At 51.9% G+C, this 12122-nt stretch overlaps 1 protein-coding gene across 1 annotated transcript; it reads left to right on the forward strand.

Moving 5' to 3' along the window:
- Positions 1–5178: 5178 nt before the first annotated feature.
- On the forward strand, positions 5179–9877 carry AEN (apoptosis enhancing nuclease). The gene is made up of 4 exons (XM_090029576.1): positions 5179–5217; positions 5502–6294; positions 6802–7002; positions 7221–9877. The coding sequence occupies exons 2-4, from the start codon at positions 5503–5505 to the stop codon at positions 7422–7424; spliced, it is 1197 nt and encodes a 398-aa protein (XP_089885702.1). The 5' UTR covers positions 5179–5217; position 5502; the 3' UTR covers positions 7425–9877.
- Positions 9878–12122: the final 2245 nt, after the last annotated feature.

Genomic DNA, 12122 nt, shown 5'->3' on the forward strand with positions numbered 1-12122 from the left:
TGGAGAATTTACCACAGGCCAGTAAGTGGCAGGAAGCATTTATAGGAGCAATACAGAGGGACAAAAAGCCACACACATACTGCTCCCAGGAAAGGAGACAAACGGGTTAGTCTGCCAACGGCAAGATGATCATCAGGAAAGATATGCTGCCACATCTCATGCATTGCAATGGTGCTACATGTGAAGACAAAATAGATGCTTCCCCAGTCTGAAACGAATGCTGATCCCAGTGAATGCAGTGCCTTGGCATGTAGTTAGCATCTCACCATTAACACTCCCTGCTATTGCACACATTCCCTATGCAGAAGCCCAGTCCTGGGGAACTCACAGCCTCACATATACACAACATACCACCCGCTGCTAGAGCGGGATGGGTCTGCTCCTTTGTGCCTTTGGAAAGAAAGGAGGCAGGACTACGGAGAGAGACTATGGGGTGAGTGAGGAAGGGGTTACAGAGATTAGTGAAAACAGGGGAGAGCAAAAGAAGAGATTACACAACAGGGACCGTTCAGGAGGAGAAAAGTAGAAGGAGGGGAAAGACAAAGGAGAGGAAGAGACATTGCCTTTCAGAGAAATATGGAAAGAGAAGACTGAAAAGCAAGTCAGTCAGGATGGAAAGGGTAAGTGGGGGATGAAGCGAAGAAGAAAAGGAAGTAAAAGGAAAGGGTCAATGAGATCAGATGAGATTCACAGCATCCATAACAAGCCTGACTGGCTTTTTTTTTTTTCATCCAAATACTTTTTTCTCCAACAAAACCAGGTTTTTACTGCAATGGACATTTTTCAAAGAAAATGCCAGAAGCCCACAGCTGGAACAGTCTGGCTGTGCAAGAAAAATCCCTCCCCTCAAACCTACTCCCTTCCAGGGGAGGGGGCGGAAGAGTCAGAAAAATTCTGCTAGCATTTCAGATGAAACCTTTCCTTCCTTTCTTCATTCACGATTTTTCGTAGAAGTCAACATGACATTTTTCCAGCAGCCGTGTCGAATCCATGCTCATTTTGCTTGTGCTTCCCTGTCATCCTCTTTCGCTACCTTAAGTGGGGAGTGGTAGCTAGTTTGAGTCTTTGGATCTACCTGATCCAGGCTCAGTAATAGAAGGGGGCCCAAAATTCACCAGACAGTGAACAAAACCCTCCCCATTACAGGGCCCTTGAGTCTGGCTGCGTCACACTAAGCCCTGTGCCCAACAGCAACTGCTCCTGTTTCCACCATCCTTTCTTTCTGAGAGCGCTTACCCAACCCACCTTCCCCCAGCTTGCTTTGCACATTGTTCTCTGCAGTCTCTGCTGTGGCCCTGCTGCCTGCCAGCCCACTGCTGAAGGACCCAGCAGGCGCCTGTCCCTATTAGAAATCTTATTTGCACTGGAAGAGAGTGCAAATTGTCATTTCGCTCCTAGGCCTGGATTGCAATGTGGGGAGGCACCGAGGATCTTGGCAGGAGCAGTACAGAGTCGAACCCAGACAGAAGCGGCCGTCGTTAATGAGAGGTGGCCAGGGAGGGAGCGGAGCCCAAGAGGGGCCTGGGATAATGAATTAAAATACAGTAATTGTCTGAGGTGGCTAATGAAGGCGCTGCAGCCCTCAGACTGCTCCAGAGCAGCACTTGAGAGCCCCTCCAGCACAGAACAGGAGCCATGCAACAGGCTGCAACAGGATGCTGGGCTCCAGCCCTTTTGTCTGGATTCCTAAGGCAGTGCTAGACTGGGAGATGCGGTAGTTTGACAGATAAAATGGCCAGATACTGCAGTGCGGCTGGGAGGAAATAGATACTGCAGCAGATAAAGACGGAGGCTCAGCGTGGGCTGGGCGGTGGCTGAAAGAACGTGGAGTGCCTGCTGGGGGTCTGCAGGTGAAGGGGTAACAGTGCTTCCCGGGCAGGGCTCCTCTGTTTTTTGGACAGAGCTGCACGGTCTCTCTAACACACACACCTGCTGCACAAGAAGCATGAAGACACTGATGCAAACGTACAGTGCGTTGCCAGGGCAAGTGCCATCTCTCTGCTTTGTGACTGGAAAGCAAGGAGCAAGAAGAGGGAGGAATACACAATGACAGCTCATTTCCAGCCCATCTGAAACAGAGCTACTAATTAAAGCCCCCTCCCCCAGCCCTCCTACCCCTGGTAGCCTGGCCCAGACCATGGTTCCTTCATCTCAGGGTGGGCCATGGAGTCCATCATGAACCCATACACTTGCTCCCAGCCTTTCAGGTGATGCTAAGGAGTTGTAGGAGCTGCAGGCCATGTGTGGGGCATAGGAGCAAAGTGCGTCTCACCACAGACCCAGAGGCCTGCGCTTGAGCTCTGCTCTTGCCAAAAGCAGCGGATTGACCCAGTTGGATGACCTGAGTGAAACAGCAGACATGAGGCTAACCACATCACTCCATGTTACTGGCTCCTGGAACTAGTGCATCTTACCCATAGCAACCCAGTGCACCATCATGAGATGGGGCAGACCTCGAACCTTACTGTGACCTTGTAGGAGCTGAAAGTAGCAGCCTGTGGTTGAGACAGCTCCTTCCCTAAATTCCTCTTCATTTGGCAAGCTTGTCATCTCCTAAGTATCCCAATGCAGGCCTCCAACACAAGTGGAGCAAACCTGTCTGCAGGCTGGGGATGCTATTCACTCACTAAGTCAGCTTTGGTATTGGGCTTTGACCTAGCAAAAACAAGACGAGGGCAAAGCTCTGTGTACATCTGGAAGCACCTCATTCAAGGGCCTGTGGGCCATACATGTTCTCTGGTTCCTTGTCTCCACCATTACCTATCCATAGGGGAAGGGAAGTATGGCAGGCACAGTGCTGCCTGCCATACTTCTCACTACCCCAGTCCTGGGGTTCCCTTACTACAGACACCAACTTCTGAGAGGTAGGGTGAGTGCTGGAGAAAACCTGTCTAGCACTGGCAGTGGTTGGTCCCCTGCAAACAGTGTATAAGACAAAGCTAGGACTGGGATGGCCTATTTCAGTCCACAGTGGCAAGCACCGGACTCCCCCAGCCTCCTGGCTGGCAGCCAAGGGCTAATTTGATTAGCATGACCTATTTCCTGTGCTTTTTGGGTGATTTCATTACAGTCCATTTGATGCTTTCAGTTCTTCCCACTGTGTCAGGTCAGTGGGGTAAATCCATCCTGGTCCAGGCTCAAACATCATAGAGTGAAAAAACAAGTTTCCTCCAAAAGAAAATCAAAAAAACCCCCAGGTCCTTCATCTACCTCAGAGCTGTGTTTTCCTGGGGAAAGATATTGGAAAGTAGAGGAAGAAACAGCAGATCTGTAAAGGGCTCTCTCTTGGCCCAAAGAGCTCAGTGAATAAATACATAAAGGTACCAAATACAGAGGAATGGATTAAGGGTTGCAACCCCTGATGTGAAGTGGAACCGGTGCTTCTCTGAGTGTCTGTGCAGCCCAAGGGGTGCTAGCCCTTGTGGGCTGCTAACTGGAAAGGCCTTGCCCTGTCCCAAGTGTACACCGAGGCCTGTGCTCTGGAGCAGCCAAGTCTCTTGTCACCAAAGAAGGCTCCCATAAACTCCAGCCAAGCCAGGTATGAGATTCTGAGCAGGGCTCAACTGCCTGCCATTCTCCTTTGCACAGGTCTGAGAGACCGGGGTAGCACCCAGCATGCCAGCAGGTTTAAAGATAAGAGCCCCACACATACCCTAAACACGGCCTCAGACCAGTGCAGCTCACCTAACGGAAACTAAATCCTGACTGTGTTTATTTTAGATGCTCCCTTAGACTCTCTCTGAAGGAGATGCTTCAAGAATTCAAACCCCAAGTAATGGGCATGGTCCTAAAAGGTGAAGACACCCACAGCCATCATAGCCTTGCCAGTAGATGCTTGTCAAGTAGAAACTGTTTTAACAGCAGAACCCTGTTTGTCACGAGCAGAGCTTGTTTGGTCTGCGGGGGTGGATCTACTATGGTTTTACTATGCTCACGCAGCGCGCAGCTTTGCTGGGTTAGTTGCAACCTTGAGAGAAGCACTTTGTCAGGGTGACAATGAGTCCTCCTCCACCAGGGAAGAGCCCTTAATGTAGCTGTAGCCACAGTTACTACCCTGGCACCCCCTTCCCTCCCTCCTCCCCCATTCAGCCCCTCCTTAGTTTGGTGCAATGCTCCTTGCCATTTGGCTTACGTTGCTTGGGAAACACCTGAAGCAAAACCAGGGAAAGACACTGTTGCTTCAGAATAAAATCGCCCAGCCTATAAAGCCTGCAAACAGGCTGGGGATTCCACTGATGTAACAGGGTGCAAGTAGAAGTCAGTCGTGCAGAGCTGTTACACCACCAGATATAGACACTGGCCTTTACAATCACACCTGGATTATACAAATCTCTCTTCCCAAGTGCTAACAGAGTTGTGTTCTGGGCATGTGCAGTGCCTTGCACCACGGGGCTCTGGCCTGCCATGGAGGTTGCTGGGCACACCTGTGATACCCATGGCCCCCCCACCCTTTTTTTTTTTAAATATATAAAGGAATACTTGTGTGTCCCAAGTCAAATCAACCAAATCAATTCCAAATCGGGAGTCATTCAAGAACCGTATGCAGCCCTACTACCACCAAGCATGCTCCACCTCCACCTGGGGTTTCAGATGCTTTCTTATCCTCCGGCAGACATCCTACGACTAAGGTTTGGGTGCCCAGGGTTTGGCTTGGGATTCGGCTGCCCCCAGGTTTCGTTTGCCTGCAGCCGTATGGCTACAGGAGCAAGCTAGGGAGGAGTCTCCCATTGCCATAAAGTCAGCCTATAGCCAAGATCTTCCCACTGGAAGTGAGAGTAGGAGACTAAACATGTATTACCCGGGTCCCTGCCAAGGAAGTGGCTTTCCCCCGCAACACTTAGCGTTCATTATGGTATCCTCCCCCCTCTGGATACTCCCCAAAGCCAGACAGGCATCCTGCCGGCAAGCCCCAGGGCCAGGGCCAGGTCCAGGGCCAGAGCAGACCAGCCCCGTCTGCTCACTCTGCCCGAGCCCCGAGACCCCAGCTCCCGCCCCAGGGCCGAGGCTGCCCGCGCAGCCCCGCCCCCAGCACCCGCCCGGAATTCCCGGGAAAAAAACCCACGCCCCGCCCTTTATGCAAATCAGCCCGCCCCGGGAGCCAATGAGGCGGCTCGGGGCGGGGCGGAGCGCGGGACTTGCCCGGGCATGTGGCAGCCATTGCTGCAGCTACTTCCGGGAGAGACACGTGGAGCCGGCGCGGGGCAGCGCGGGTCCGAGGTGGGCTCGGGGCAACGATCTCGTTCCCCGCGTGGGTGTTTTCACGAGCTCAGGGCAGATCCGGCTCCCAGGGCTGGGTGGGGGGTGCCCGTGGCAGTGCCGCCTGTTTCGCCCCCACTTGCTGTGGGAGGCCCCCGGGCCGTGTAACTGCTGGGGGTTAGGCTGGCCCCATGCCCATAGCATAGGAGATCCCCGGTCCCCCTGGGGGAGGGGACGGCGGCGGGTGACGCGTCTCCTGGTTGCCCACGCACCGACTAACCTGTTGCCCTGGCTGGCTTTGGCAGGATGCCCGCTGGCAAGGGGCAAGCACCAAGTGTCCTGAGGCCAGCGAAGGCCGGCAGGCTGGGGCAGAAGGAGTCTGAGGGCCGGCTCCTGGAGTACTACTATGCCAAGCGGGACCCGTGCTGTGCCCGGTCCAACACCCAGCCGTGCCTTCGAGCGGAGGCTGACAGTCAGGCCTTGCAGATTCAGACTAAGAAGAAGAGCCGGAAGCACCAGCGGTTTATGAAGCGCAGGGCTCTGCTGGAGCAGAGGGGGCTCCTGGGGCCCAAGCTGGGACAAAAGGTCCAGCCAGTTATACTCCAGCTGCCAGAAGCAGATATGGCACAGGAGCCACTCGCCAAGAAAACCGGCAGCTGTGGGCAGCCAGCATCCGTGGTGCATGAGCAGCCTGCAGGAGAAACCCATGCCAAGCTCACCAAGTCGAAGCAGGTGCGGTCACAGGCTGAGTCAGACAGTCCTGAGGGTCCAGCAGGGCAGCGCCTCCTCTCACCACCCGAGGACTTGGCATGCAGATTATCTTTGCCTGGGAGCTCCAAGTCGGGCAGAGTTTCCTTGTCCTGCTCACTCAAGAGACCTTGGAAATATGTAGCCATTGACTGCGAGATGGTGGGCACGGGTCCTGGTGGGAAGCTGAGCGAGCTGGCACGATGCACAGTGGTCAGCTACAACGGAGACGTTGTCTACGACAAATATATCCGGCCGGAGCGCCCCATCGTGGACTACAGGACTCGGTGGAGTGGGATCACCAAGCGGCACTTGCAGAATGCGACCCCATTCAAAGCTGCGCAGAGAGAGGTAAGCATGGGGGTGGGGTAGGGAGGGCAGGTCTCGCTTTGTTCCCTCTTAGGGCAGGTGGGCTGCTCTGACAGCGGCAGGCAGGGAGGCTTTGTCACCTGTCCTCCTTCCAGGCTCACTCTGGAGCTCTTCAAAACCCCAGCACAGTAGAGGCCTGATTGGTGTGGGACCTGTCAACCCCTGACCACCCAGTCCTGGCTTTAAGTCTGGTTTGCTGCATGTCAGCCTAAAGCAGGATGCTCTGCATGTCTAGGCTGCTTCTCCCCATGTACCATTATCTCTGCCTTCCGCTTTTCTCCTGCTATTTTTTAACCTGCCCTGGAGGGTGCCGCAAGACAGCTTCTCTGAGACATTTGTTCCTGCTTCACTGTAGGGTGTCTCTGGATAGTTATTGGAGGACTTTTGGGATCAATTTCCTTAGGGAGCCTGACTAGATAAACCAGTCAGTGCAGTGGAGGGCTCTACTTTGGCTTTGCTGCCCAACTCACCCCCCTCTGACCCTTCCAGGTCCTGCAGATCCTGAAAAACAAGATCGTGGTGGGCCATGCCATACATAATGACTTCCAAGCCCTCAAATATTTTCACCCCAAAGAGCAGACTCGCGATACCAGTCGGATCCCTTTGCTGAACCAGAAGGCAGGATTCCCCTTGAAAGCCAGTGTCTCTCTCAAGAGTCTGGCGCGGCAGCTGCTGCATACGAAAATTCAGGTGAGTGGTTCTGCACCTCCCAGGGGTGTTGTAAGGGCAGTGCTTGGCTGATGTGGGCCAAGTACACATAGAAGCTGGAGGTGCAGATGTGGGTGGAGGCCTGGTTGGATTTGAATCTGGTCCAACAAAACCTGCTGGATAAGTAGTCTATGAGAGCTTAGCATGCAGGATCTTTGCTGACTGTCCACTCTAACGTGGCTCTTTTCCTTTGCTGTCAGATTGGCCAGAGGGGGCACTCATCAGTGGAAGATGCTCAGACATCCATGGAGCTCTACAGACTGGTGGAGGAGGAGTGGGAGCAGAAACTTGCCAGCAGCCTTCCTCACAGTTTCCCTAGCAGCCCTACAGACAGTAATACAGACAGCAACCACTACCTGGATGACCAATACTGGCCCACGGACCTGAACATAGACTGCATTTGATGTTAGAGACCAGGCATTTCTCCTTAAGGTGCTCTGAGGTGTTCTCAGGCCTTCAGCTTTTAAGCTGAAACCAGTTGTTGGCTTCTATTTAACATTTCCCGCCCCCCCGAAAGGTCTGTAGTCTGGTGCTGGTGCCCGGGGGACAGCAGTGATCAGTCCAGTTGCCTCACTTGGCATTAACACCTGGGAGACCTAATATGAGACCAGGTGAGAAGCCCATCTCTGCTGGCAAGTGCTCTGGAGCCTGGAGTGGTGACCTGGCCTGACATAACTTCCCACCGCAAAGCAGAGAGTGTTTAATTGTCTGCTGGAGGCAGAAAGTGCATCGGGGAAAGGGCAGCTCAGGGCTGTCAGCTGGTAGAAACCTTAGAACATCCTAGGTGCTGCTCCCCAAAGAAGAGACCTGGGAGCTTGTTCCTCACAAGCTTTCTCCATTCTCCATTTCTGTCACGCTAATCTCCAGAAAGCCTCCTGTGCAAGCTGCAGGCAGCTGTTTTTCCTCTTCCCTCGAGCCCTGCCAGGAGTTTTCTGACCTCTGGCACAGGGAGGATTACACTTATTTCACCCTGTCAGGGTCAAAGTGCTGCTGGGGCGTGGAAGCACCCAGACCGGAGAGCAGACAAGACATTAGTGACGAAGGGGTCCGACACTTCTGCTCCATATGCAGGAATGCAGCCAAGGCACATCAAAGGTATCTGATGCTTCCCAAACTGTGGGGATGACAGCATTTACCTGATGTTCCCTTAGAGCATGGGGCTGTTCTGACTTCTGTTGGGGCTGCCCTGGCCTGTCAGGTAGTGAGCAGCAGGTAGTGAGGAGCTTATATCCCTGGCTGGATCAGGTGCGGTGTCCTGATCTTGGCCCTTTCCCAGCAAGTTGTGTCTGGCAAAACCCATGCGTAGCCCCACTTGTGGCTCCTGGATTACACCCAAGGCTTTCCTGGCTCCTCTTTGCCCTTTGCCCATAGACTCCTGCATTGATGGTATTTAAGGATGTACCAGGATCAGGCTGCACCTTGTGTCCTGCAGCACTTCACCCAGGATGATTGTGTGATTACAGCAACGTCCTCTTATGGTTGGGACCTTCTTTTGAAATGCTGGAATTTCCCTTTTGGAGATGGGTTTTGGCAGAGCCATATAGCCAGTGTGATGCCCTGAGACGCATGCAGTTGGAATCTCTGGCTGGTAGGCTTGAGATGAGAAGTTTCCTTTATGTCCTCCCAGAGGTGGACCCTTCTCTTCCCGTTCTCTCCCCACCTGCCTCAGGTTAGGATGTTTGTATGCAGTGATGGGACCAGAGCCTGTGTTGGATGCCAAGAGGAAGGTCAGCTCCTAGTATCAGTCAGCCTTGTTTTCAGTTATTGGCCAGGTGCCTTTTAAAACAGTCCTGCAGGAGACTTGACATGGTAGCATATGGAGGTGTGAGGTGTGCGTACTGCTCTGGCCTTCATTTGTGTGCTGTGCTTTTTAGCTGTACGTCCTTGGTATGCACAGTTACAAGTCTTATAATCACATAAACCAGACCTGAAGTGCTCCCTGCCCTTTGAACCTGCTCTATGGGTTCTTCACAGGTGGAGCGAGAGGAGAAGCAATCTCCTGCACACTTTCTAAAAGGCTAAATGTTTCTTTGGCAATGCTACTGGTAGCACATCTCTGGTGGGGCCTCTGTGGAAAGCAGAAAACACACTTCTGTCATTCTAGCCTGCCTCAGGTAGCCAAGTTAGTTGCAAGGCTGAGTCACCTTCTAAGCATCTGAGAATGCAATGATCTGCTGGATGTGTCCTGCCTGGAGCCCTACTGCTGTTACAGATGAGACTTACCCACAGAAATAAGCCAGAGTTGTGGAATTAAGTGTCCTACTGATTCCTTGTCTGTCAGAGAGTTCTGTGTATACGTAGGGTCCAATTTTGTATGGGTAGGTGGCAGCCATGATGTTAGGACTTTGGGATAAGAAAACTTGGGTTGTTTTTAAAGGCCATCCAGGGACCTGGCTCAGTCTTCTGTGCCCATCAGTACTCAGCTGCTTTCTGTAGTGAGGAGGAGAGGGCAGGAGAGCTGGTGTTCCTTGCAACTTCATGCTTGCATCCAGGATTGATGGTCAGTAGCAAGTGTCGTAGCCCCATCTTATTGGAGATGTACAAAACAAAAGTGCAGCACCGTTTTCCTCATCATGCAGCCAAGTGAAAAGATATGTGACCTCTTCCGCCTTCAGATTTACACCTCAGTGGGAGCATTACTATAACCTGGCACCATTAACGCAAGAAAATGGGATGAGCCAGAGCCTTTCAAGTGAGTAGCTCCCTCCTTTGAGGCAGCAGGATCACGCTGAACAAGCCAAGCCCACACTAATCACAAAGCACTTGCTGTGTATCACTGCCCAGCAAGAAAAGATGTTTAAATTATTCTATTTATCTTCTGTATTTAACAAACTTTGATTAAACTTATTGATGGAAACCTGTGTTTGTGTTCATTCGCTGTGTGACCTGTTCTGCTTCAGAGGGGGGATAGGGTATGATATTCTTAAGGAGTGAGAGAGAAGAATTTTTAAAATTCAGGTCATTCTTATCTTGCACGAAAGGTGTGTGGGGAGGGTGGGGAACCCGACTACAAATAAATGGTAAGAGACCTGTTTGCTCTGTATGGATCAAATCAATAGGAACCTTCAACTGTAAAACACGCTTAGGGGAAGGGAATGCCCTGCCTCTCAGAGTTCATCCACTCCGAATGGTCCTTAGCATATGCCTCGCGCTGCGTGGCTGAGTCTACAGCCCTTGCCTTGAGACGGAATAATATGTAGGTAACATCTCACTAGGTTGCATCCTCGATGTGTTTCCTCCTGCTCTGATAGTATAAGGAACAGAGCAATGGAGAGCACTTTCTATTTGTCTGCAATATAGAAAAGTCTTTTATCTAGAACTTCCCAAGCAATGAGAATTGGCACAAATGGCTCCTGTTAGTCCAAGCTGGTGACATCCATAGGGTGGTGAAGCTGGCTTCCTTCATCTGCCAATGCCTGTGACTTTCCAATTGCATCTTTCTTTTTAACATGGCTTTCTGTTCTTCTATTCCTTTGTAAAAAAAAAACAAAAACTCACACAGGCAATTGAGAAAGCCAGCTGCAGACGTCTAATTGTACATTAGAAATAGTGCTGTGCAAAATGGCACCATTCTGTTTTGACAGAATAACGTTTTGTTTCGACTCATAACTACTGTTCCATTTCATTTCGTCGAAAGATTTTTGCTGTTTGGACGTTTCACCCATAGGCTATAATGGGGGAGCTCAAAACAGCCTATAACGTTGTCATTTCTGGCCTGATTTGGATGAAACTTGCAGGAATGGTAGCCCCTTCTGAGGGCCTGAAGCCTGCCAAGTTTCAAGGAAATAGGTGCAGGGGTTTGGGGAAACTGCACCTCAAAGTCTTGAAAGCAAAACTCAAGCCTGCCAAGTTTCAAGGAGATAGGTACAGGGGCTTTGGGAAAACTACACCTCAAGCTGCAGACAAGCAAAATTTGTGACATGGGTGACATTGTGTGTTAAGGTGCAGCAGGATGAAAGCTGCAGGGATGGTAGCCCCTGTTGAGGCCACGAAGCCTGCCAGCTGTCAAGGAGATAGATCCAGGACTTCTAGGTTCTGGGGCCCTGCACCTTTAGCTGCTGACAGGCAAAACTCATGACATCGGTGCTTGTGCAACTGACTGTCTCTGTCTTAGGGCGGAGGGGGGTGAAAACTGCAGGTATGCTAGCCCCTGCTTCAGCCATGAAGGCTGCCAGCTATCAAGGAGATGGGTGCAGGGGGCGTCTGGATTCTGGGGTTCTGCATCCCTAGCTGCTGACATGCAAAGCTCGTGTCACGGGTGCTTGTGCAACTATGTCTGTCTTGGGGCATGGTGGGGGGTGGAACTACTGCAGGCCTGGCGGCTAGGCCCTGCTGTGGCCATGAAGCCTGCCAGCTGTGTCTGTCTTAGGGCACAGGGGGGTGAAAAAAACTACTGCAGGCCTGCTAGGCCCTGCTGCGGCCGCGAAGCCTGCCAGCTGTCAAGGAGATAGGTGCAGGGGGAGTCTGGGTTCTGGGGCCCTGCACCTCCGGCTGCAGGCAGGCAAAAGTCATGACATGGGTGGGTGACGCTGTGTGTGTTAAGGTGTGCCCTTCCTGGCACTGGGGCCTCTGCACAAGATGGCGTTGTGCCCCACTGAGGCCTCCTCCTCCCCTACAGCCTCGGACTGGTCCACCAGTAAACAGCAGCAGGTAAAAATAACATAGGTGGCTCAGCACCAGTAGTACCAGCAGCATCTAAGGTAGCCAAACTGACCATCACAAAGCCTTTCTTTTTATAAAGGAACTGACAGCAGGAAGTAAAGATGTTGGGTTGGATGGATATATGTTACTCATGGTGTGTGTGATGGCTTATCTTGTGTTTTTATGTTTATATGATTATTATGGGGGAAAAAAACAGAATAGAGAAATATATCTTAGGAAGCTTTCAGGTTGAAAAACCCTTTGTCAGGCTGAGGACATACCTGCAGTCGGTGTGTCTCCTGGTCCTGGATGGAAGGAATAGTAAAGAAGCCAGAGGCTGGCTTGGACCGCAATGCAGGCAAGAAAGCCAGTCAATGAAAATGGAAATGGAGGCATCAGGGTGAGGGAAAGGCTGGAGTGGGGAGTGGGGGAAAGGGGATGTAACAGTGCAGGTAAAAGTG

This window comes from Crocodylus siamensis, chromosome 15 (assembly GCF_052110815.1).
Source record: "Crocodylus siamensis isolate JL-2025a chromosome 15, ASM5211081v1, whole genome shotgun sequence".
Lineage (NCBI taxonomy): Eukaryota > Metazoa > Chordata > Crocodylia > Crocodylidae > Crocodylus > Crocodylus siamensis.